The sequence below is a fragment of the Mustela nivalis genome, assembly GCF_964662115.1.
Source record: "Mustela nivalis genome assembly, chromosome: 13".
Lineage (NCBI taxonomy): Eukaryota > Metazoa > Chordata > Mammalia > Carnivora > Mustelidae > Mustela > Mustela nivalis.
This window is the reverse complement of record NC_139032.1, coordinates 26441810-26469171: the sequence shown is the minus strand read 5'-3', so window position 1 is coordinate 26469171 and position 27362 is coordinate 26441810. Positions and strand designations below refer to the sequence as shown.

Sequence of the window (27362 nt, the reverse complement as noted above, 5' to 3'; positions counted from 1 at the left end):
TGGGAATAAGGACATCCTCATATCTCTACCTTCACTTCCTGAAGCCAGTGCTCCTAGCCTCAGGGCCAAGCCCATCTGCAAAAATCTGAGTATCGGGGCGCCTAAGTGGCTCAGTGGGTTAAGCCTCTGCCTTCAGCTCAGGTCATGATCTCAGGGTCCTGGGATCGAGCCACGCATCGGGCTCTCTGCTCAGCAGGTAGCCTGCTTCCTCCTCTCTCTTTCTGCTTGCCTCTCTGCCTACTTGTGATCTCTCTCTGTGAAATAAATAAATAAAATCTTAAAAAAAAAATCTGAGTATCTTCTTTATTCTTCTACAGGGTTAAAAAGCAAAGGCTTTTACTGATACGTGTGCTGTTTAGCAATCATGCACTGACCGCCCAGTATGTCCTGTGCCCAGGGGCAGTCTCTACAGATACCAAGACGTGTAAGACTTGTCCTCTCCTTGCTCCCGTATTAGCGAGAAGGCACATATAGGAACAAATTTCCATGATGCAATGTGCCCTGTGCTGTAACACTTATTTATTTATGTATTTATATATGAGAAGGCATTTGTGAGTGAGATGCTTTTTCAAAGATTTTATTTATTTATTTATTTATTTGTCAGAGATCGGGGAGCACAAGCAGGGAGAGCTGCAGGCAGAGGGAGAAGCAGGCTCCCCGCTGAGCGAGGTGTCCGATGTGGGACACGATCCCAGGACGCGATCCCAGGACCCCAGGATCAAGATCTGAACCGAAGGCAGATGCTTCACCGACAGAGCCACCGGGCATCCCCAGTGAGATGCATTTTTAAGAAATTTGAGTATAGTTGGCGCACGGTGTTTCAGGTATACGACACAGCATAATGTATAAACTTGTTGAATCACTCTGTTGTACTGCTTATTTATATGAAGTGTGGAGGCATCAAGGGTTTGTGAGCAATTACAGGGCTTGGAGGAAGTCAGGGAGGGGTTGAAACAGAAATTTCCTCCTAAGAATTAGCAGGCATTCACCAGGGATATTCAGTGCTATTCTTCATAGAAGGAATGACTTTGGCATTTTAGACAACAACCCATAGAACATTTGTGAAATGACTCATGATTAAGCTATCAATCTACCAGTCTTTTTATCAACTGATCTATCTAGAAGTGCTCACATTACATTAAAATAGTCCATAAAAATAAACACATTATTTTCATACCAAGATATGAAGAGTTAACTCTTAATTGTTTCTCATGTGTTTGTCTGGTTCTTAGTTTACATAAATCTTCCCATCATCTCTGTGTGGAGGACTTTATTTTCCAGTTGGTACTAAAGTTCAAATCAGTTCTTCTTGCTGGTTGTTAACAACAGCTGATTTCAGTATCATCCATTTTCTTTTCTCTCTGCAGTAAATTAGCTGGTGTTGATATTGAAGATGATTTCTTAGATGTTATCACTGGTCTCACTTTAATACCTTAGGGCTCTGACCATGGCTTTGCTTAGCCAAGGTATACTCATTTGCTTTTCTAAATGTCCACCATAAATCAATTTGCCTATCCTGCTTCCTTGGTTTTTCTTCTTAAGTGGAAGATGAATTAAAGGAACAGGGTTTCTTACCATTTCATTATGAAACTAAAGACCAAAGGGGAACAAGATTTAAAAGCTAAGATTTCATATCTTAGAGATCTTCAGATCTCTCCTCACCAACAGATCTCATTCATTTTAAGCACACATTGGACCCAAACAGTGAAAACCCCAAAATACATGGGCATCCACTGTGGTCCAGTCTTGGCCAAGCAGGCTGAGATCCTAGGTCTCCGACAGGCAGAATGTGACAGAAATCTGGTTCAGATGTTTCTGAAATGCTAGGTTTTGCCAGTGGAGGGAAGCAATAAAAGCTAAAGAAAAGACTAGTACTGCAGAGCTGCTAATTAAAACAATTCAGAGGACATAAATGCTAGAGTAATTCTGAGCCCACCATATCAGCCTGGTTTCAATGCAAATGGACTGTTCCGATTTCTCCCTTCATTGGGAGGATATAATTAGTTCAGCTGCAATAGGGTAGAAGCCTTAAGGCAGCCATCTTCTGGTGCTTCCAGCTCCCCTATGATGGAGGAACAGCTGCCACATGCCCCCCCTGCCACAGACTGCATGGAGCTGTGACCACCCCACAAGACTGCCCGTAAGGCACCATGAGCAGAAGGTTCCGCTTTCCAGTGGGACTGGCTCTTGCTTAAAGATAAGGGACATGTTGTTCCTCAGCCTAGCTGACTCCAGGACCAAACACCATCTTTCCAGATTCGAGAGCCTTGGCTGACACAAAAATCCTTCCGCATTGCTGTGGCGGAAGAGATTTTTAACATTGGTGATGACAGCCTGCACCAGCTACAGTGAACAGCTCCTCACCCTGGGCTCTGACACAGGCTTTTGGAGAGGATAGGAGAATAGTGAAGGGAAGACATTCTTAAGGTGCTGGCACATAAGAAACCGAAGCTCTGAAGAAGGCACATTCCCCAGCTCCAGTGAGAGGTTGAAAAGACACTGTGATGGGAAGGGGATGAATGCAGAGCTCAGAGATGATCCAACAGGTCAGTAACTAATAGGAAAGCGAGAACGGTCTGGGAAACAGCCACTGAAAGATGACCCTGTAGTTCACGTGCAGAATCGGCAGGAGCTTCTTCTTGTCCATTGCATAAACCCAACAGAATGGAGCATGCTGATTTGCTTTGGATATTTTTCATAAGCAAAAATATTCTATAAATGGCTTCTATGTTAATCAATAGTTTCATGGAACCAAAAGGCGAACCATCATTTGTTTTCCTAGGCTACTATCGAAATGTCTGGTCTTTGTATTCGTTATCCACTTTCCTACCCCCTCCTGCCCATCCCTCCCATAACAGAGGCCAAAGTAAGGCTGGTTCTTCCTCCTCATCCTTGGTGGGAACAACCAATTAGCCAAGTGAAATACAGATCCCCCAGCTGCCACTGAGTACTCATCCTGGTGGGTGAGGGGTGGGGGGTGGGGAAATGGGAAGCATTATTTCCTCCAGTCAATTCAGAAAAAAGTACTTTGGGAAATGTCACCTGAGTGGTGAACTTTCCTTTTAATAAATGATAACAAAATAAAGTAGATAACAAATGACAGTACTTTCATAATATATAAATAATCCAGACTAACTTCTTACATTCATAGTAATGGTCACTATTTAGCTAGTACTGTCCTTTTTAGACTTTTCTTTTAGACATGAGATGTAATTCATATATCTTAGAGTTTTAGACTTTTTAGACTTTTTTTTAAAGAGAGACAATACAATTTATACACTATAAAATTTACCTTTCAGTGGTATTTAGCACATTTATCAATATACTGAATAACCACCACCACTATACACTTCTAGAACATTCTCATCACCCCAAAAAGAAACTCCATATCCAGCAGCAATCACTCCTCATTCTCAATCCTCCCAGCCATTGGCAACCACTCTCTGTTTCCATGGATTGGCCTGTTCTGAACATTTCATATACTTGGAATCACATATGTGATCTTTTGAGGCCTGCTTCTTTCATTTACCATAAAGGTTCCATTAGGGTTCCTCTGTATTGTGGCATGTGTCAGGACTTCATTCCTTCTTACTGGTCAACAATAATAGCCCATTGTACGGATCACCACGTCTCTTTCATCCATTCACCAGTTGACGGACACTCAAGTCGTTCCAACTTTTTAGGTAAATTTATGAATGATGCTGCTAGGAACATTCGTGTACAAGTTTTTGTGTGCAAATACAATCTCTCCTCTCGGGGCGCCTGGGTGGCTCAGTGGATTAAGCTGCTGCCTTTGGCTCAGGTCATGATCTCCGGGTCCTGGGATCGAGTCCCACATTGGGCTCTCTGCTCGGTGGGGAGCCTGCTCCACCCCCCCTCTGCCAGCCTCTCTACCTACCTGTGATCTCTGTCAAATAAATAAATAAAATCTTAAAAAAAAAATCTCTCTTCTCTTAGCTAATATACCTAGGAGTGGAATCACTGAGTTATATGATGAGTCTGTGTTGCACATTTGGAGAAACTGCCAAACCATTTGCCAAAGCAGCTGCACCATGTTGCATCTCTACCAGCAGTGCCTGAGGGCTCTGATCGCCCCACATTCCATCAACACTTGCTGTTGTCCATCTCTATTTTACAGCTTCCCGGTGAGTATGAAGTGCTCTCTTGATAGGGCTTTGGTTTACATTTCTCCAATGACTATGGATGTTAAGCATCTTTTCATGTGCTTATTGGTCATTTGTATATCTCCTTTGGAGACACCTCTACTTAGAAATTTTGCCTACTTTTTAATCAGGTGATTTATCTTCCTACTGTTGAGCATTTCTCTCTAGCTCCTCTGACTTATTTTTTCTAGAGATTATAGGAAAGGACATTGGACCCCACCTGGCTTAGTCGTGGCTTTGGGAATGAAGCATTATGTTATCCACTTGGATCACGAGAAAGTTGAAAATTCTTATTGAGTACCTATTTTGTGCCAAAAATTCTAAGACATTTATTAACTTACTGCTAAAGAGGAAGCTCTTGCTTGGGCCATATGTTTCTCCTTTCGATGCTTATCAAGATCAGCAAAGCTTTTCTTTAGGGAAGGACTCATGTGGTTCTTCACCTCTTGAGACAGGGAAACGTCCCCACCCCCACCTCCCAGCAAAGGAATAGAGCTAAAAGTGGAGATGCCTCCACCAGTAGATAGTCTCTCACCATGTTTTAGCTATCCGGAATAAACTAGTCATCAATAGACTCAGGACAAGGGCTTTGAAGCTCCATTTTGAATACTTGAAATTAAGATCATACTTGAGTTTTCTATAGACACACCCAAGAGAATCTTTTTCAATTTGGTCTCCACTTCTTTTTGTCCCATAGACTGTGGACAATGTTTCTCAAGGTGACAAAGGAAGAAACCCCATAAAAAAATCTACAGAAGAACATTCAGCAAAGCCCTGGATTTATTTTCTTAGACTACTTGTAGTGATGTTGACTTAACTAAAATGCAGGGGCATGAGAAATGAGTAAGGCTGCAGAGAGGGGCACAGGAAACAAACAAATTCCTCAAAACTAAACCACAAAGGGAAGAACAAAGGTGAGGAGAGTTATTGTCTCTGCCAGTCCTACCTTACAAAAGCTAGTCGAGTTACATGTTTGACCTTCTTAGGCTATGTACACTCAACACATTTATTCCTTTTCCTTCCTATTCTCTTCCTTTGTGCATGAAAATGAAGCAAAACCACAGGAAAACCTTCAATTCACTTTCAATATCGTGACCTCAAGGTTTCCAGAAATGTCCTTTTCCGCTCCTACCCAAGTTCCAAGATCTATCTCAGTTAACAAATCTTGTCAAGGGGACCAGTTCCAGGTAACCCGGGGATCTGACTTGTTTCTGTAACTCTAGCCCTTAGTGTTTCTAGTAGTAGAAGCACAGACAGCCAGAGGTGGGACTCTCCAGGAAGAGGCAAGACAGAACCTCTTATACCTCACAAAGAAGGCCACCAGACAATCCGCTTCCAGCCAAGATGGTTCTGGGTGGACACTTCCAAGGTCTATGGTGCTATTATTTATGTGAACAAGTTTGTCTTCAGCCACACCCTCAGACAAAGGCTCCAGGCAGAATTTCACAGAATCAAATATAAACTTCAAAACCCTTTAACCTCATGCCATTCATGGATTCCTCCAAGCCCTCAGGCTTCCCTGGCAGAATCCTCATGCTGAGGGCTTTTCTCTTAGAGATATCACACACCAGTCTGGAGAACTATGGAAAGAGCAGGATGGGTTTTATGTGGTGCATTGTGTTCCCCCAAGTTTGTGCATGGAAGCCTTAACCTGCAGTATCTCACACAATAATTGTATTTGGAGATAAGTTCTTCAGAGAGGTGACTAAATGAAAATGAGGTTGTGGTAGACCTTCATCCAATCTGGCTGTTGTCCTTATAAGACAAGAGAATTTACATAGAGAGAGACACCAGGGATGTGCACACAGCAACAAGACCGTGCGAGCAACAGGACCATGTGAGCACACGGAGAAAGGCATTGTCTACAAGCCCAGAAGAGACGCTTTTGGAGAAAGCAGCCCTGCCATCACCTTGACCTTGGACTTTTAGCCTTCCGAGAAAATAAATGCCTATTATTTAAAGCCCTTAGTCTGCGGTATTTTGTTATGGCAGCCCAAGCAAATGAATACAAGGGACTCCCAGGGAAAGAGGGTCCTGGGGACCCCTGGTGGGCGCAGCCACTCACCCTGTAGTAGTCAGTGCTGTACACGTCCCGGGACATCCCGAAATCCCCGATTTTCACCAGGAGGTTCTCGCCGACCAGGCAGTTGCGGGTGGCCAGATCTCGGTGCACGAAGTGCTGGGACGCCAGGTAGACCATGCCCGCGGCTATCTGCTGGGCGATGTGCAGCATCTGCGATTGTGTCAGCTCCGTCGGCGGGTTGCCTTCGGCCATCAGCACGGCATCAGGCCCGTGGGCCCTGTGGAGGGCACAGAAGCGTTGCTGAAGTTCCAGCACTTTCCTCCAGGAGCGCTGTCTCCCAGCAGCGGCTAGGGCTCAAGGGGAGCCTGACTTAGTGAAAGAGCGGGGGTGGGGGGGAGATGTTTCACCCACAGATGTACCCCTAAAGCTTCAATTCCCTGGAAATCTAGAATTCTCAGGACTAGGTGGGTCTGCATGGTACCCTCCTCGATACACACACACACACACACACACAGGTCTGATTCTGGGGGATCTGGAGCTAGTCTGAGGCCAGGCACTGGCCAGAGCTCCGACCCTGAGAGGCAGTAGTGCAAAAAACCTGAACAAAAATAAAAATAAACCAAAACCAAAACGTAGGGGAAAGTTTGGCTTTCTTGGAGTGATGGTTCACCATGTCCCAGAGTCCCAGCCGTCCTCTCCGAGCTACAAGCTGCAGCTGGGACACCCTCCCCCGCCCCTCTGCTGACCTGGGCCAATGCCTCCAGGGCGCCCCCACTGGGGCCAGAGTTTCCAAGCTGTCCTGGTCTCCCTCAAGCCCACCTGAGCAGAATCCCAGGGCACCCTCTGCCTGGACATTCATTTGCTGTGAAAAATGCCCACCCCTCCCCCCTCCTCCAGCTCCACCTGTGCACTGGCCACCACATGGAGATTTCTAGAATCACAACACATTGTTTCTTTTACTGCACCAAGTTTTATTTTTTATACTATGGCGGGGGGGTGGGGGAGTATGGTATTTTATATCTTCTTTTTCTTCTGTCTTGTGCCCCTAGCCCTGTGATGACTTAGGGCATCTCAACACCAGCACATGCTTCAAGGAGGGGGTATCCCAGTACCAGGATGTGCCCTCAGCCCCGTCCCCTCTCTGGAACCCTGACAAGACTGGTGTCACAGGCCCCTGATGGCCTGAGGGGTGCTGCAGAGCAAAGAATAAAGGGTCCCTCTCTTCCAGAAGCCATGGCCAAGTGGTCAAAGGGCTGCTCCTCCCAGAGGCAAATAAGGAAGAAGATTTCCTTCGAGACAGCTGGAAGCACTCAGAATCAATGCAGAAGATTTTGAGCGGATTTTGAAGTAGATGATCCCACCTGCAAGGGTGTGAAGCTGCAGGAGTATTTGAGGGTTGGAGTTGTCCCAGAACACCCTGCTCCTTCTGCCTCTCCCCGCACTGGCCAGCCCCATGTCAGTTGGCCCATTTCCCACTGCAGGTGTATGCTCCTTCTTCCTGGCTCCAGCCCCCAGTGATTTCCCCCTTGCTGGATTTCCAAATCCATCATTCTTGTATTCTCGGAGAAAAAACACTGGACAAGGAGGAGGGGAGTTTTCTGCCATCAGGACCTAGGGAAGACTTTTAACTTGTCCAGTCGGTGATTTCCCCGTCAGTCAAACAGAGGGATGTTAGGCTAAGTGATCGTGTAGGTCCCTTGTATCCCTAAATACCCGGATTGAACCATTCCCAGGGAGGAGCTTCCTGTTTTTGTGCCAGGAGGTCCTAGCACGGTTCACCTCTATAAAGTGTGGGAACCCACTGCACCCTCCTAAGCTCTCTTACGGGAGTAGTAACTGAGACTGGGCATGAACAGAGCTTTGTGGTCTTTCATGGAAAGCCAGCATTAAAGATTGCTCGAAGGTTGTTCTTCCCAGCACTAAGTGTGCAGAGGAAGGGGGGAACGTCTTCACTGATCACAGGAGACAAAACCCTCGCTGTGACTTCAACACCAGCAGAGAGACCTAGAAGAACACACAAACTGGGAGAAATCCTGAAACACCCAGAGCATCTAGGCCAGGATGGAATCTTCATAGATTCAAATCAAATCTGGCTCACTTGCCAGAACCTTATGTCAGCCCCAGGAATCTGGACCCTTCTAAGAATCTATGCATTGCAAAGACTCCAGAGAAGAGGAGAAGTCTTAGGGCAGGTTCCTGCATTGTAAACCAGTTGTCTCCTCTGCTCGCTTTTGAGTATTTGAACAAGACTCCTTTTAACGGGAGAAGCCTTTGAGCAGAAAGTCCTGCTGTAAAAAGAGGGCAGGCAATTCTTCTAAACAAGTTCTCAAGAGGAGTTTAAATAAAGTTAACACAAAAGCCCTCTGCTTCATTCTCCAGGTTACCCTGAAGCTCCTGGAAATAAAAACATATTTTTACCTCTTCTGGAAGAACATGCCTTAAAAGGGGAAATGTGCCATTAGCACCCTGGCTGGGGAAGCAGGAGGGTTCAGTGGGCTTCTAATGAGGGAGGCCGTTCATCTTTCCGTGGTTTATTTTCTCCAAGTGTGGGTTACAGTGGGCACTTAGCTACATGGTCCGGCTCTGAATTCCACAGCATGCTACTTTCCTTCTGATTTTTTTCCACCGGCTACCTCTAGAGGAAGCAATGCATGCTTAAAGCTCTGGGCTTTGCAGCCAGTGGCTGTGGGTTTGAATCTCAGCTCTATTACTCGGGTTTGTTTTTTTCCCCTTTAACCATAAAATAGAAATGATTATAATAATAATTTATTAAGTTTATACAATTTAAAACATTTAAAATGCTCAATAACATTAGCTGTGGTTGCTTGCAAAGTTGTTGGAAGGATTCCGGGAGAGATTCTAGAGGAAAAACTGGAATCTCTTTGCAAGCAAGAACTATGTGTTTCTCCTCACTTCCCAGTCACCCCAGCACAAGGTGTTGGTGTTTGATGTATGGCTTTGGAATGAATAAAAAAGGGTGAGAGGACACTGTAGACATCTGCCTTTATAGGGCAGAGCCAGTGACACTTGGGGACATGGTCATGGCATTTAGGGACTGGGTTCCCTTCCAGAAATGGAGGACAGACTGTAGTTCACAGTGCATTATTATGCCTGAGAACCTGCTTCTTGGCATGGGAAACCTCTTGCTACCAGAGTGCAGCAGATTCTGAAATCGAGCGGGAGAGATTTCTAGTAACTCCATGCCTGTGCAAGACGCCCAGAGAGAATCAGGAGCCTGTTCCTTCTGGAAGCAGGAAGGAGAGCTAGGGAGAGATTGGCTGAGCCCAAAGTGAAAGGATCAACACACACACACACTCACTTACACACGTGCTCACACATACACACACTTGCATACATGCACAAACACAGTAGGAGCTCTCAGAAGCATTTAGTTGAATCTAGCTGAATATGTTTGGGGTATTATGCTCTGTTTTTGGAAAGCACCATTTTTAATTAGAGAAGTAGCCTAGATCGTGGAAACAAGGGGAAAATACTTCTACGAGCAACTAGACCTCCACCAAAAGTAGTTTCTTTTCCTCCTTTCACAGGAGATTTGAAAGACAAAATCTGTCATCATTCCCTCTCCTCTCTCCTGCAAGGAAAAGTGCTGACACTGAGTAAAGCATCAGGATGACCGACTCTGAGAGCCAAGAGTTGGCTACAGATTCCTAGTGTCACTGGTAGTCCCTCCCCCAACACCATCACAAGCAAGGCTGAGAAGGGGGACCCATACCAGTAAAGGACAACTAAATTACATAGGTATTCATGAGCCTCGTAAAAGTGACCCAGAAGGTACAAACTGCATAATGACATTTCTAAGCACAGCAGTACACCGCCCCTCTCCACCATTCCCTCAGTGACAGACTTATTAAACATCACAGTTTCTGAAATTTTCAGAGGCTGCCTGGTGCCCATTCCTGCAGAAAGCCCTTTCCAGGACCTCCAGGAACTGGAAGAGGACAGAGAGATCTAGATGTCACTGTAACAGAGGTCGAACATCCCCAGGATTGCAGATCCCTCAACCATGCGGCTGTAGGGACAGTATCTGTTGATCGTCTATTATCACAATCATCCTGATACTAGTCCTTGATGTGGATAGTATTACACCCCTTTCACAGTTTAGAAAACTGAGGCCAACATCTTTCCTGTTCCTCCTCGATTATGCTACCTACCAAGACACCACAGGCTGAGAGGCAACCATGTTTGAAAGAACACAGCGTGTTTGAGCCACAGATGACATACAGAGGGTCCTGCTCAGGCTCACCTGGGAGTTGAGGCAACTGGAGACCTACCCAGGAGGACATGGCTGCTGATATAGAGGAGAAAGGAGAAAGCAGTCTCCCAGCCCACACTACTGGGACCATGTGTTCTTCATGCTCGTAAATGGGCAACTTCCATTTGTACCTCTGCTCAAGGCAAATAAAGGCATTGCTTGATTCCCTTCCCCAAAGAGTAAGTCAGTTCATTTTTCCTGTCCCTCATTTCTCCTGTGTCCTCAGTTCCTTTCTCTGTAGAACGTACTGGTGTTGTCACCAGAGAATGTTCCAGGGGCACCCCTGGCCCTTCTCAGGAGCTCCCTGTCCTCTCTCAAGCCATCTGAACAGTGGAGGCCTGCTCCCTCTTCCAGCCCCTTGCCGAGACCTCCCCTCATGCCCTACCTGAGGAACTTGTTGAGGTCCCCGTGCTTCATGTACTCAAAGACCATGATGAGCGGGTCGCCCTCCACGCAGACACCATAGAACTTGACGATGTGCTCGTGTTGGAGGTTGGTCAGCAGCTCCGCCTCACGGTGGAAGTCCTTGCGCGCATTGTCACTGGCGTCCTTCAGCGTCTGGGGATGGGGATGGGCAGAGAGGGGAGAAAATCAACACACCTCAAACCCAGAATGTCTAAGGGAAGGTTGAGTGTGGAGAAGGAATGACTCCAGCCGGCCCTGAGGCTCCTAAATGCAAAGGAAATTCATCTCATTCATTATACAAAAGTTGGGAAATGGCCTTGTTCCCGAGGAAATACTGTCTGCATTAAAAACTGAGGAACGGCCCCTCAGGGGTCTGGAACACATTGCAGTTTATGAAGCGCTCATACAGATGTTTCCTCAGAAGTAACAGACGTGAGCTTTTTAGAGTCTTCATCCTTTTTATCCCTCTTCTCCCCCAATTATTACCACAGACTCTCTTCCATTTTGATACCCGTTAAGCTGGGAGGGTGCCGCTCACTTCTACTCACGTAACTTAAAAAACTTCATATTATAGAACCACTCAGTAGACAGGAGTGTGTAAGGAACCCTCACATACCCATTTTCCAGCCTCGACCGTGATCATCGTGCCCGATTTATTACATAACACTTTCAAAAGCCTTCTCCCCTCCGTGCCCACGCACACTGCCGGCTCAGCAAATGCCCCAATCCAGTCAGTGCCAAGCAGGCCATCACGTCACCAAGATGAAGTTGCCTGGGATCATGCCAGCCAGGTTCTGGTGCCTGTAGTTCTCTTCTCAGAGCGCTCCACCACCACAGTGTCCTAGGGCAAAGCTGGCACTTGTTGAGGTCACACACCTGTGCTCAGCTCCTGCCCTGGGTTGGTCACAGAGCCAGAGCTGTGGTGGCATCAGGAAGATGGTGACCCAAGACTTGGCCTCAGGTGCTTATGGGCAAAGAGGGAGATATGTCACCTTTATAATTAACTCTAATTCAAGCATGGAACACACATCCTAAATGAACTAGCTCACCTGCATCTCTGTCCAGTTTGATCATTTTTCTTTTTTTTTTTTTTTAAGATTTTGTGTATTTGAGAGAGGGGGGGAGAGCACAGAAAAAGAGGGAGAACGAGAGGGAAAAGTCGACTCCCCTGCCGAGCAGAGAGCCTGATGCGGGACTCGATCCCAGGATGCTGAGATCATGACCTGAGCTGAAGGCAGACTCTTCACCAGCTGAGCCTCCCAGGCACCCCAGTCTGATCACTTGATATGTCCCTTTTCCGGAACAAGTCTCCACAGCTGACCATATGACATCAGGCCAGGCCTCCCTGTCTCTGCCCGTGTTCGTCCCTCTGCCTGGAATCCTCACTCAGTCGTGGTCACTGGAGTCAGATGTTGAACAATGACCCCATGAAAGCATCCACATGCCAATCACCGGAATCTATGAATGTTACCTTCCATGGCCAAAGGGACTTTGCAGAGGAGAGTAAGTTAAGGGTCTTGGTGTGGAGGGATTATCCAAGTGGGCTCCAGGTCATTCCACACAAACAACCTAGACTGAGAAGCGGGGGTCAGGAGAGAGCAGATGTAAGGGTAGAAGCAGAGGTCAGACAGAATACAGGTGCTATGCTGCTGGCTTAGAAGAAGGGGCCACAAGCCAAAGACTGTGTGTGACCTCCAAAACCAGAAAAGGCCAGGAAATGTTTTCTGTCCTAGGGCCTCCAGAAGGAGCCAGCCCTGTTATCACCTTCCCTTTCACTTAGTAAAACTGACTTTGGGCATCTGACCACGAGAACCATGAGACAAACTGTTTGTGTTGTTAGCCCCTGAGTTTGTAGTGATTAGTGACGACAGCCACAGTTAAGGGACAAGGAGAAGGGATGCCCTTGGGACTCTTGCTGGTAAAGGTGGCATGTGAGTACATGAGCCTGTTCTCTGGAGACTCATCAGATCTTACCAGTGTTAGATGGAAAATGTGAGCATCCCTAAGTCACAAAATATTGAACCCTGGAGCGGAACGAAAGCACTGTTCTCCATCAGAAGTGTAATGAGTTTGAGACTATCCACTATGTCCAGGATCAAAGAGCACTGCCAGGCCCCTGGTGGTCCTACTGTAGCTCGCTGTCTTGACTCTGCTCTCCTTGGGGAGACACCCCACACTTGGGAAGCTTCTAGACCTTGGGATATGCCATAAGTCAAGGTTTCCATGCTAGTTTCTGAGGAAAAGACCCTGGCATGGAAATTAGCAGCCAAGACACTTACTAGGACACACTTACTAGGACACTAGGACACACCCTTGGTATTAACACCTGCTGGGAGGGTCTGGGCAGGGCGGACAGTGAGCTACGATGCAGTCTCAAAAAGCCCTGTCCGCCCCCTCCAGGAGGATCCTTCAGAGCTGCCCTGAGTAAGGGGGCTGGGCCTTCAGACACTCATCCCAGCCCACCACTGAATGGAGACCAGCCCAGAAGGGGAGAGTGACCTTGAGTGGACTTCCTGAGTACCCGCCCCCCCCACAGGTTGCAGCCTTCTCAGCAAGCAAGGGAGCAAGTCCTTCATTCCCAAAGGGGGCAAGAGGCTCGTCATCGAGCATCGAGTCTGCCACACGATGAGCTCGCGCTATGTAACTTAGCCTGCCCAGGACCGCTCTCCACACAGGAGTGCACGGAGGAATAGGCAGGGCCTGCCTCACCTCAGTGACAAGGAAACATTAAGATGACAGAGGCAACAACAAGGTCACCAAATCTTTTCTGCTGCAACCTAGCATTTTCACAAACTGCCTTTAGCCGGATTTGAAGCTTTCTCGCCAGGGACGACCTGACCCAGAGAGACAGAAATCATATCTAGAGTTTTCTTGAGGCTACAGGCAGTGGTGTCTTGTGCCAAATTCTAGAGATACCCGTTGAAAAAAAGGGCTGGGTGGTGGGGTTCCCCATTCTCACGTTAGTATGTGGTTTTGAGAAGGGTCCCTTCAGAGCACCTGCTTTGAAAAGTGAGATGTGGTCCAGCAAATACTCAGAGAGGCTATAAAACTTTGGTAGGGTTGTTGCCGTGGAAACTACACATTTCTTCATTTAATAACAAAATGAACAGTGGCTGAGAGCCTGGGGTTTGGGGCTCTGGGCTCCCTGGAAGCTCTAGAAACAAGCTTTATACCCTCCCAAACTCAGCCCCTTCATCCCTGTTGCACAGGGAGATGTGAGGTGTTTATCTCGATGGCCTGTTTAGGTTGGTTTTTAATCCAATCACTGTTTTGTTGAATTCCTAGGTAGGAAAAAAATCATAGTTAAGGCAAGCAGATAGACATGGAGGAGATGGATGTTGCCATTGGCTGGAACAAAATACACACATGGGAACGTCTCTTACCCTTGGACTTGAATTATGGTTTTGGGTAAGCATCTATCTCCAATACTTCCTTTGACAGCAGAATCCAGAGTTGAGGAAATAAAAGAACCCTTGACCCACGAGCTCTATGTAAACTAGAGATATAAGAGCACCAGGAAAGAATGAAAAGTGAGCATTCTGGAAAGGTGGTCCATGGGTCCAGGTACAGGCCAAGAAAGGAGGCAGGAGGATATAAGGCTGAAGAGGAGACTTCCCGAGTCACTGGCTCCTGACGGGCTGGCCAGAAATGTTTGTGCTCTCCTTCTAGTCAAAAGACAGGTCCTCACAATGGTGGTACTCAAAAAGAAGGTGCTCTAGTTTAGAGTTAAAAAAAAAAAATCTGGATTCAAATTCTGGCACTGCTCTGGACCTCTCTGAACTCTGATTTTCTCCTCTGGGGCATGAGGGAAACGAGATCGTCAACTTCACTGGGTCACCGGGAGGACTGAGTGAGGTAGTGTAAGCTGAGATGCCTCCCAGGGTCCCTGGTAGAGAACGACATTTGAAATCAAAACCACAACGAGGTCTGCATTTGATTTGCTCACACGAAGATCCGGGGAGGCCAAAAGATGCATGGATAAGGCACGGTGATGGCCCACCATGAGAGCAGCGGGCCCTGGAGGCAGCCCCCATTCCCCTCTGAAAGCCCTTTGAAGCCTGTGGTGTCTTCTCAGAGATCAAGAGTCCTTACTCAGAGGCTGCCCTGGGTCGCTGAGATAGCTTATTTCTCGGCCTGTCGTTAACAGTGAGTTAGAGAAGGCCCTTTAAGCCATCACTGCAAGACGGGAACAAATTCTGTACGTAAATTCTTTTCTTAAGTTTAGCTATGTAGCATTGATTGAAGAACACTAAACTGTGTGTCTGTGAGTGTGTGCGCAAGTGTGTGTACATGTGTGTGAGAGAGAGACAGAGAGAGTCAGGCGATGGAGAGAAGACAGGATTTTCTCTGGGGGGAGGACACCAAAGGAAAAGAGCTAACGAGCATCTAACATTTCCATTTCCCCAAAGGAATCTACTGCAGGAAGAGACCATTCTCCGTGTAATGTCAGAAGCTATGCTTCAGTAAAATTTTTAGATTTAAGAAAGATTTAAGAAAGATTTCACTATTCGTGGGGCGAGTGCATCTCCCAAACCCTAGCTTCATCCTATGTGCTCATCCATTTTTGCCTGTTGGGTCCTTTTTCTAAATTATGATTCAAATCTATTTTAAGAGATTCAGAAAATATGGCAGTAACAAGTTGGGCAAAATCATCTTCTGAATTTGGCACTCGAAGGACAGAATTTTTTTCTAAGGGTGGAACCATAGCCAGACAGCAATCAGAAGCTGGAAAAATCCTGCTATCAACCCTATTTATAAAAATCATCTCTGTTTTCGTACCATGGCTGATTGTCATTTTACTCAATTAAGGGAGGCTTGGCTGGTTCCCCGAGTCCTTGGCAATGGACATGAGGTGGCAGCTTCCCTCACTGACAATCGCCTCCACTTTGACAGGCATATTTGCCCCATCATTGAGCATTGCTATTTTCTTACTCCTGGTGTCTGCTTTGTAGCTTCGTTTCTTCTTATTCCTGGTGAATTTCCTGACACTTCAGAGCTACCGTCCTTTCTGAAGACATTCTCAAGAGAGAGGTCTCATCCAGAGCTACAGTGAGTTGCTGCCTTGAGCACACAGATTCAGAGTTGGAGGAACTGAACAGCATGCGGTAAACTTCAGCACAGAACCGAGAAACTAGTGAAGGCAAAATAGAAGTCAGGGGAAAAAAATGAACGGAAAATTAACATTCCTCTCAAATGCGTCCATGAAATATTAAGGCTAACTAACAGGAAGCTAGTAGGAGAGGCAAGAGAGCTTATTTGAAATGACCCATGTGATTGAATGCTGTAGGATAGGATAAATGATCATGCATTTCAAAGTGCAGGTGGTTTAGGAGACACAAGGTTAAATAGAGATTGCGTTCTTTTTTAAAGTACTGATCTTATATTCTTTGCCTATAATTTTTATCATCAAAGAAACAAAGTTAAAATGAAGTATAAGAAAAGAAGAGATCATTATGGTAAGACCTCATCGTGCCCAGTGCCCATGACCATGCTTAAAACAGAGGCCAGTGAGTAACCCCCCATGGGAAACAACTCAGATGCATGAGAATGACTGTCAATGTGCCTAAGTTCTTCTGGGTCAGGTTCACTTAGGCAAGACCTGTCGCTAATGGAGCCTGTTGACTCTTCTGATATCTCTCAGACCTGCACTGTTCAACAGGGTAGCCAACAGTCACATGCAGCTGGTGGTCATTTGAAATATGGCTAATCCAAATTGAGATGTGCTGTAGGTATAAAATACACACCAGATTTTGAAAACTTGCAGTGAATAAAGCATCTCGTTAATATTTTTGTATCAACAATATGTTAAAATGCTATTTTAGATATGTCGAGTTAAATAAAATGTATGAATACAGTTAGCTTCATCTGTTTCTTCTTACTTTTTTAATGTACGTACTTGGAAATTTAAAAATACAAATGTGGCTCGCATTTGTGGCTCTCATTTTATTCTGTTGGACAACCCTGTTCCATAAAAGTTACCTCAATAGGCTATCAGTGGGTCAACATGACTTTTGGGACTGCTGGAAACAAGACTGGACTGAAATAGTATTAAGGCAGATTACCTTCTTATAAGGTTCTCTTGGGCAACTATTAGCCAGGTGTTTAGAGTAATCTGTAGTCCCAGTGCTATGAGATTCTTCTAATTTATAGGGTCTCTTCTGAAGAATAGAGAGGAAGCTTTTATCAAGTTCTTACAATAGTGAACTTTGGAAGACTACGTTGTAATAAATTCAGAGACGGGATAGAAAGAAGATCCTAAAAACCAAGGAGGGCTCAGTAGGTGGCTCCCCTTCATCCTGACAAATGTAAAAATTAACAAAGGATTATATGAAAATAAAATTGATCGCACTCAGTGCTCACTGTGTACTAGAAACCAACATTCTGTGTATATCAACTCGATCATATGTAACTGGCCTTTGCGAGGACTTTAATTATGTACCAAGTGACAGCTTCAAATACAAGATTCATAGCCAGGGTGTTGATTGCTGCTATCTTTATTTTCACAGCCACGCTAACTCTTACAGTTTGGAATCTAACGAGTCGACCATCCAATGGGAAACGCAAGGCCAAGTCCTATTTCACACGCCTTAAAATGCTTGCAATAATTTGGGTGGTGAAATTGACGGCTTCTGTGTGCATATTACATCAAGTCGCATATTATAAATGCTAAGTCTTTGGAAGACATGAAACTAATTTGTAGCAACAGAGAGATATTGACTCAAAGGAATGAAATAGAAGTTGTCCTCTAGTAAGGAGAGCTGCAGTATATTTACCCGCTTTAAATACAATTAAAAATGGGAGCTGATTTCACTAAAGCTGCTGATGGCTCATGGTAGACTGGGACTCAATCGGGATCCGGGTTATCATGTTAAAGCCAATGAGAAAGCAGCACAGCTACTGAGAGAGAGGCCCATGTTCCAGAGATACAGAAGTGTGAAATGAAGTCTCCAGCTGTGTTCAATACCAGAGGTCCTCATTCCAGTAAAATGCACTGTTTGGGGTTTAGCATTTCTGAGAAGATGGGGATGAATTGGAGACGAGCCAGAAAATAGGGTTAATAAGACCACTTAACAAGACAAAAAACAGACTTCCCATCACAGGTTAAAAGTTGAAGTTTCTGGAAAGCGGACATTGATGGGGCAAAGTAGTTACTGGAACCTACCAGACTCAAGCACAGGAGAGGTCCTCACCAGGAAAATGTCACTCTCCCTCCTATAGCCTACATGAGTGTGCATGTATGCAAGCATGTGTGTGCACGCACACACACACACACACACACACACACACACACATGCATGCACGCACCAGGAAAAAATGGGCTTACACTAAAGTACAATAGAAATCTATTAAACAATGTCTGGGCCATAAAGACAGTGAAAGCTTTTAATGAGCCACTATTAAAAGTTGGATGATTTCTATTCCTAGAGACTTGTAAAGATGGGAGTCGATAGCATTTTCTGCAACACTGTGTCCTGTTAAGGTACTCAAACTCCTTTTTTGGGACAGCACTAATGAATGTTCTCTTAAATATACTCATCTTGTCATCTTCCATTTCCATTTTGTGGGGACAAGGATTTCCCATGCCAGTATCCATGGAGAAGTGGGAAGGGAGCACAGGAAGAGGGAGGAATGGGAGGGAAACTTCGTGATTAATCAAGATGGAAGGACTGATAAGGTGACTGCCACAAAAAAATAAAAATTTAAAAAATCCTAAAATGAAAGGAAGAAAAGAGCCCCCTGTCTTAGAGATAAATGTACCTTGGAATTGGTGAACTCTTGATTCCCTCTCTTGTCTAAGGATTGTTTCACTGTTTCAGAATAGGAGAGAACGAGCTTTCCTTTGGAGCCCTTATTCTGCTCTATCCATGTTCTGAGACAACTGGCTCTAGTTGCTTCTTTCCCCATAGAGGGCCTCATCTGTGCCATGTGATGACCTTGGATGGTTGGGCCACAGGTAGGTGGCCTGGTGTGAAGATGGAGTGGAATCACTGAACACACAGTCTTTTCCTTCTTGAGCAGTCCACAGACCAGGAGGAACAGCTCTTCACCCTTTTTTCAGGGATGGAATCTCTAATATTCCTTCAGGGAACCATGGCTACCCACATTCAGTCTCTGTGTGTCATGTAGACCTGACCTCACCTTCCATTTCCAAGGATGTGTATGTGACCCAGGCCTGGGTATTCAGATTATTATTCAGTGAGTCAGAGGACCTGGGGACCCAACTCAAGACAAGCCAGTAAGAGCTGTCCCTTGGAATTTGGTGTCATTGATGGGGAAGAGGAGCTCTCTTTGGGGTTGCTAGGATGGCAGGATCTAAGCCCAGAACCATTGCTGCCAAGTCTTTACCACAGTGGAAAGGAGAGAACCAGTCTGGGAATACAGTCAATACAGAGGAAAGCAGAGCCAGGAGATACATACACGGAGAATTGATTTTCTGGATCCAGCAGTACCTGAAGCAAGGACACTAGTAGCAAGGTTTTCCATTAGCTTCAGCAAATAAATTTCCTTTTCTGCTTAAATCAGCTTGATTGAGGTTTCCCATGAGCATGCTACAACTGTTCTTATCAAAGCTGATAATGATGTTTTGCTTATGTTCACTCCAGAATCCAGTTTTCCTTATTTCCACCTATTTCCTTGAATTGCATTTCTACTCAGAAAAATGCCAAAGTGTCTCTCATCCTTACATACAGATGAGCACAACTAACACATTCCTTTGTATTACTTGGTAAGTGGCATCATGTTGAATTTCCTCACTTGGAGCAACCAGGGCATGTGCAAAATTCAATAAGTAAAAAATGCGGTGCATCACAAGGATCAGACTGTTGGGGAGGCCTGGGTTTTAGTCCTAGATCTGACATTAATTGCCCTTGTTCAACCTACGTGACCTTGGATGGGTCAATCGTCTTCTAGGGGTTCCCATTTCTTTGTTGGCAAAATGTGGGAGTTAAGCTAAAGAACATCAGTTAATAGCCATCCCCTCATTCATTCAACAAGTATTTATTCCACGCTACTAGATATTAGACAATGTGCCGAAAATCATGGTTCCCACTCTCAAGGATATGTCACTCTAATGGAGGAGACATGCAGTCATGCCATTGATGAAATAAGCTCGCAGACACATATAGAATTAACAACCTTGACAAATGCCATAAAAGACAAGTACAGATGCCTTAATGGATATGATGGGGAGGTCTGACCTAGCTGGCAGAGCAGGCAAGGGGAGTTCTCTCCTAAGAGGAGCAACTTGAACAGAGAGTGGATGGATTAATGGCAGCTGTGTGGACAGAGGGGCTAAGGCTGGGCTCTCCAGACACAGGCATGGCAGAACATGTTAGATGCTACTTAGGTCTGCAGAACAGCAATGTACCAGAGCACTCATCAGTCAACTCTTCCAAAACCCTTGGTGAAGAAAATCAGCATTATTTCTTCTGTTAACAAGAAGATATTCAGAATCGTGAAACGCAAAAATCTGGAAGGAAGTGCTTGTTGAAGTCAGATCTCACCACTCCTGGTCTCAAATGTTCCTGTAGGGTGCCTCTCACTCGCTTTAACTTACACCTCGAGGAAGTCACTCAACTTCCCTGGGTCTCGGATTTCTCATCTATAAAACATGAGACTTGGGTTCTATATAATTTCCAAAGTCTGTCTTGCATGCAGCATCTTTGTGTTTCTGGAAATACACCTGAGTTAGTAGAGAGGGGGAGGAGAGGCCATGAATCCGACGACGCGCACTTGTGGCTATATTTAAAAAACAAAAATCAGCGTGCAGGAAATAGTAGAGGAAAATGTTGTAGGCATTGCAGCTATCGAAATGCAGGTTGGATAGAGCCAAAAATAGTTAACGCACCCACAGCTAATGCAGGGAAACTACCATGAAACGTTTCCTTGGTAATTGAGTTACTTAAAGGTAAAGTAACTCATTCTGATCAAAGACTGGTTCCTCCGCTTCTCACCCTCTTCATGGGTTCTGCAATTGTGATTCAGTGTAAGAGGAAAAAACTAGCTGTTGCATCCATTTCACTAAAAAACGAAGGTCATCCAAAAACTATCAAGAAAAGGTCAATCTGGTTGGCTCCCAAACGGGGAGATAGTCTAATGGGAGAGGGACGCTCAGCCCATGTGGGCTCCTGAGTGCCTTCAGATCACGTCCATCTTAAACCGGTTCCTGCAGATCCCTCAAGTTCTTAAAATCATTTGGGGCAGGCGATGCCACAATTTACAGGAAACTGACATCTGTCAGTCTGCGTGCAAAGCCCTGGATTTCAAACCAGTCAGCTCCTTCTAGAGAAGGAAAGAGGACAATAGCTGCTATTTCTTAGACGCATAATCAATGCTGCAGGGGTTGCTAGGCAACAGGCAGAAAGCCTGTCAAACATCCCTGGGTACCTTCAATGGGAGAGGAGCAGCTCCAGGAGCAACTCCTCAAAGGTGACAGGCTGGGCGGGGCCCCAGAAGGGTCATTCCATTTGTCTCCTTCCTGAAAAATTTGCTTTGCTGTGGTTTGGACTGAACCATAGACATTTTCCTCCAAGGTTCAGGGGCTAGTCTTTGAACACACTTCCAGCTGGCCAGCCCCCGGCCGGTCAGGCTGGGGAGAGCAGCTCTGTAAGGGGTCCGTATGCTATTGTGAACCAGCCGTTGTGGAGCTGAGGAAGGTCTGGCTTGTGCCTCGGGGGGGCTGCAACCTCTGAATCCCAGAAAGTGAAAATGGGCACCCTCTCTGAAGCCAGAAGTCATACAGGCAAATGTAAGCAAAGCCTCTGATAGCAACAAGACTTCACAGGCAAGGTCGTGGAGAGGAGATGTTTTAGGTGTGCGACCTTGAAGTTGAAATGAATTTTTGAGCTGCAGGCGTTTTCGTCCTCTCTGCTTGAAATAACAGTTTCATTTAAATTTCAACAAGAAGGAACGAGCCCACAAAGAGTCAGGAGTTGATAAAGGGGAAAATTCAAGTTCTTGTTGGTTTGGTTGATTTTGGTTTGGTTAGTTTCTAGCAGTCTTGCTTCACAAACGCTCACCGGAGGTCATGAATTTGGGCTGTGACTGGATTCAAACCAGGGAGAAGCCTCAGCGGTAATGGCAGTAGGAGATGAGCCTCAGGAGCGGCAGGCTGTGTGGACAGGGTAATTGTTTACACCTCACTGACCCTCTCTGGTGCTTGGCCAGGACCAGCCCAGGCCCTGAAACCCTGTCCTAGCATGTGTTGGGAAGGAAATGCGACACATGAGTTGACGGTGACCCAAATGTAGCTGGGGAACATCCTCTCTTCAAGGGCGTTCAGAGAACAGTGAAGCAGGCGGAGAATACGGAACGACACTCAAATGAAAGGCTTTCCCCACTAAGAAACTTGGTGCCTCTCTCTCTCTCTCTATCTGGCTGCGGTCCCTCAGCTACTCCTACACTGTCATCTAGGATTCCCTAATCTCCCTGAATTTTCTCACATTCCAAGATGCTCACCTTGTGACCCCAGGAATCAAGAATCTGAATTCAGAATCTGAAGGCCTGACTTAGGTCCCTAGGGGGCCTCCAGATATCAGTAGGAGGAAACATGACTCCAGAACAGGAATCCCTGGTCTTCAATGTCCTTGCATATAGCTCATGGCTAGATTAGGATCAGATTTTCCCTAAGCTGCTTCTAGCGCTCATATTTTATCAGTCTATGAATCTACAAAAATAGAGGCACCTTTTGGTCCCATTTATCCAACGTGAGGGGAAAAAGCAGCAGAGGAAAGCAAAGACTGCCGAGAGAACACTGCCAAATGTTCTGAACATTTTGTGCTTTAAAAAAATAAACTTTCTGGGTAAATGAAAGAAAAGAGGAAGCAGTCTCAACAGCAGGAATAACCACCCCTCCCCCCAACACCGCCCGAGTCATGGAGGGATTCTTATTTTACACCTTTTACCCCATTTGACCTCCCATCTTTCCGGCATCTTCCTGTCTCCTCTCCTCTGGCTCCCTCTCCCTCTCCATTTGCCTAGCTTTAGTGAAATGATGTTTACTGATATTACATTTACCCTCCCTAGAAAGTTCTGTCCTTTATTCGTTCCAAAGTGCAGCTTTTAGAAACCTTTGGTGAGCGTCTAAGAGCCTCCGGGCCACTCAGGTTGGGATGATACCCGGGAAGCAAATGCACTGTTTCTTCATTTGGATGAATTTTAACAGAAAGTGTATTTAGTCCACAGGATGAGTAAGTTCCAGAAGTTTCTCTCTCCTCAATTACCTATTATGTATACAGTAGAATACTTTGATGCAAAGTACAGCACTAATGGAATAGACAGCTGACTTTTAAACATGAAGTTTGTCCTGGTTGTAACTAGTAAATGAACGCTGCATTCTGTTTGGCAGAAACAAAGAAAACCCAATCATCTTCCATGAAGCCAAGAAGCTACATCTTATTATACTAGCCAAGCCCATATTCCTTTGCCACTTAATTCATTTTATAAATATAGGCCTCTTTTAAGTCTTTTACATATATTATTCAATACCTTGGTGAGTTGGGATTTTTTTTTAGTTTTGACAATGCATATGTAAAAGATCTGCTGAAGTCTTTTGTGCTATTTTTGTTAATTCCTATGTTTTAGAGAGCTCAGTGGAAAATTCATCCCCTCCAGTAACATTTATCTTACTGAAGACCAGGTCTCCTTTTTGAGTTTGGGGGGAGGGGGCAGTGGTGGGAATTAGGGACTTTCAGCCTCCATTATTTCAGTAAAACCGCGTGTCTCCTGGGGTGCTGGAATCCCAAGAGATGCCATCTACCCCAGGATGGAATCATGCAGCCCTGTATGCAATCCTGGGGCTCTGGGGACATTCGGGAGGGACAGGGTAAGGTGTAACAGTAGATGTCAGCAGAGCAGAGGGCTGAGAGGAAAAGCGGACTCCAGTCTCCCTCCTAGGGCCCCCACTGAGGACAAACTATAGCTGAGCTTGGCAAAAGCACTGAGCCATCCCAAGGACACAGACTGAGGCTCCAATATGTGTCTGGGGGAATTCTGTCAAACCTTACTGACCTCCACTCAGTGTTTAGTTAACATTGACTTGTAAGAATAGCCCAGAGCGCTCCACAGCCCATGGACTGGTGGGTCGCCCCTGAGAAGAAGCTCCAACAGTTACATGTGCCCCAAACACCCTTCCCACTGACCACTTAATTCCAGAAAATTCAAACACATCCACTGGAGCAGACATAATTTGCTCCTGAATTGGCCAACTATAACATGGAATAACATTACTTCCACACGTGAGTGCAACCACAGATAATGAGACATTCTGGAGTGTTCTCTTACCTTCACTGCCACCAAGATCTTGTCCTGCTCAGGACAGAGGTTATAGCATTCAGCTAGGAAAACTTTTCCAAAGGCTCCTTCGCCTAGCTCCCTTTTCAGAACAATGTTATGTCTCTTGATGTGCTGAACAACTGTAAAACAAAGACAGAGTGGAAATTGGAATCGAGGCACACGGAGGTGACGGCGGAAGGTGGGAGTCAGGGGCCCGCCTCCTGAGCTTTTCCCCTCTGCCCCAGTAAACCGAAAGAGAGGCTCAGTACCCATCTTCACTGTGCACCCCAAATAGCTGGAAGGAGGTTATACAGCGTGCTCTCCGGAGCTCAATTATTACTTTCGCTAGAACTGAAGAAGTGACTTCCCCATTGGCTACAGAATGTCATTAATGAACTTCCCAACTTAGGAGAAGGGAGAAATGGGAAAAGATGAGATATTAACAGCAGACCTCTCACAAGCCAGATGCTTTGCATATACTTGTTTGTCATGTTTCTCGTGGGGGAAAGGCAGAGAAAGAGCCAGGAATCTCTATTTCTTTGTTAAGGTGCCTCAGACTTCTAGAGGGGAGGCTCAGAGGAAACAGAAGGAAGAGGCAAGATCTGGGCATGGCTAATCAGAGCTTTGTCCTCCTGGTGAGCTGGACTTGACCAGGGTTGAGACTCTTTTCTCATTCCAGAAATGTCTAGACCATGCTGCAGCTGGTTTCCTGAGCCCTTTCTAAGATCATGCCTTAGTCTTGGCTCTCCAAAGCCAAGTAGAGACAAGAATAGATGCATGGCGGGAAGAGAAAATATTTCTCCCTCCTGCCTAGAGTGGACCCGGCCCATGTCAACTCATCTATACGCCTTCCTGAGGAATAAGGCAGGAGGCTGCCAAGGTTCTCTGGAAGCCCGTCCGTTGCAAGGAGGAGAGCAGAGCGAAGCATTGCTCAGGACAGAGCCAGTGGAAAGTCCAAAAGGAGACTCTGTGGAGGACAGAGCTGTCATGGGAGCTTGTTCCTCTTTCCCCTGACTGTCAAGTGCTCAGCCCTCAGCCCAGGCTTCGACAAGGTCATTGGCTGCCATTCTTTCCAGGATGCCTCATCCTTGAATGGCGGTATTAAAGAGAGACTGGGAAGACTTCTGGAGCTGGGAACGTGTCCCTAACGGTATTCTCTCGTTTTGCTCCCACATCCCTGGGAAGCATCTCTGTTCGTATATTGTAAGTGGGGAAACTGAGTCTGGAGAAAATTCAGTGATTCTCAGCGTGGGAATGGAGGAGTTGAAATTTGAATCCGGGTCTGTCTGAATCCAGAGTACACACACGAAGTTGCTTTTCCATAGTAAATTGTGTTACACATGGCAAGAGAAATAGAAATATGTAAATAATAAAAAGTAAACATACTCTCCCAGCTTCCTGTTTAGTTCACCCTTCAAAGGCCAGTTCAAATTCTCACTTCCTGAGAGGGTTTCCAAGACAGCTCTGACCATCAAAGACCTCCTTCTCTGAATTCATAGTACATCACGACTTATGCTTAGTTGAATTCTTGCTTATCTCACAATTATTGCACATCTGTAAACACCGTGAGACTAAGAGCAACCCTGTCTATCTTCTATAATCATGTGTAATGCCTCAGGTGCTGAGCCCGTAGAAGATTTATTACTGTGGTTTAATTCGATGATCTTTCTTAAAAGCCTTTTTCCCCCTTGAATGTGAACTGAACTTTGAAAACAAAAGGAAATACTAAGCATATTTCTGTAATTTAAATAGTATAAACCTGTCATTCCACCCAAGAAACAGACTATCACCAGTATGGTGAAAGCACCACTATGCTACCATATTCTTTCTTGATGGTATCCACTTTCCCACTCTCTTCCGGGGGTAATTACTAGACTGAATTTTGTGTTAATCATTTCCTCCATAGGTTTGTTACTAATGCTATATCCCTAATGAGATATTGTTTGACATTGCTACGTAAATGGAAACAGACAGTGTGTATTCTTCGACGTCTTGCATTTTTCACTCAACAATGTCCTTGAGATTGAGTTACACTGAGCTACAGTGTGTATAATAGCAATTCCTTTGCTTTTACTACTGTATAATATACAGAGAAAGGACTATACCACCACTTATTTATTCATTCTATGTTGATGGATCTGCTCTGCAGTTTCTTTTTAGATACAATTTCTTAAAAAATGCAAGCAGTGATTAAGGTTTTGCTGTAATAGGATTTTTCCCCTGATAATTCATGTGGTTTGGAGCTATGATGGCTTTCATGAGCCTCTGGGAACTCAGGGTGATAAAAAATCAAAAGGTCTTTTATGAGCAACAGTATTAATGAATATAAGAACGTATATTAATTTCTCATGCTCCAGTAGCAACGGCTGAATTTAAGAGAAGAGAAATGTGTTCATTAGGTAGAGTGCCCATATAAAGAGACAAACGTAATTCTTACAGAGAATTAGCTGCCATATTTAAATCTAATATTTAACTTCATGGTTGTCACACGTTCATTGAGAATTAAATTGTCACTTGATTTACTTTCTCACCAAATCAAGGCAAGTATTTAACTTTTTTTTTTTTTTTTTGCTTTTGGTTTACACTTTCTTTCTTTCCTTCTTTCCATTTATTTATTCTTTTATTAAAATTTTTCCAAACAGGAGAAGAAGTTAGAAGTTTATAAGTAGACAATAAGTTGAAGTTTATAAAGCTATGGATAAAGCCACAATTCTATCACCTTTAAAACTAAAATCGATGGGACCAGTTTTCCTATGCTGACCTTGAAAGCAGTATGTAGGCACTAAAGCAGCCTAATTCTCCGAGGTCAGGGGTGGGGACAAAAACTAACCTGAAGCTCTCACATCACTGAGCTAAGAGTTTCTTCCCAATCTCTTCTAAGAAAGCACTGGGACTCGTCCCCACCTGCCCCATCTCCTGTTTCCCTCCATCACCACTGGAAGTCCTCAGAACATCTCAGGGCATCCCTCCTTATTCAACCTTTTACTCCAACACCACTCATCAGTGCCCATCTCTTCACCCCTCTTACAGACCCTCCCACACGGCCCTCTGGCCTCGTTTCACCCACCAGCTCCCTATATCCCCAACTTCTCCTTAGGTCTCCCTTGACCTCCTTGACTCATACAAAATCTTGGCTATGCCCCGAAGATCTCCATGGCCTCAAAGGGAGGTCACCCCCAACCTTTCCCCAGGTACGTGGGGGTCCGTGTGCCTGACTTCTGACCAC

General features: G+C 45.4%; 1 protein-coding gene across 2 annotated transcripts in view; it reads right to left on the bottom strand.

Moving 5' to 3' along the window:
- NTRK2 (neurotrophic receptor tyrosine kinase 2) overlaps positions 1-27362 on the bottom strand; it is a 327279-nt gene that overhangs the window by 62537 nt on the left and 237380 nt on the right. For both annotated transcript variants that reach the window (XM_082695217.1, XM_082695218.1), the window contains 3 exons: positions 24146-24276; positions 10845-11017; positions 6229-6463 (listed from right to left, as the gene is read on the bottom strand). In XM_082695217.1, coding sequence (XP_082551343.1) covers positions 6229-6463; positions 10845-11017; positions 24146-24276 — 539 coding nt within the window. The remainder of the gene's footprint in view (positions 1-6228; positions 6464-10844; positions 11018-24145; positions 24277-27362) is intronic.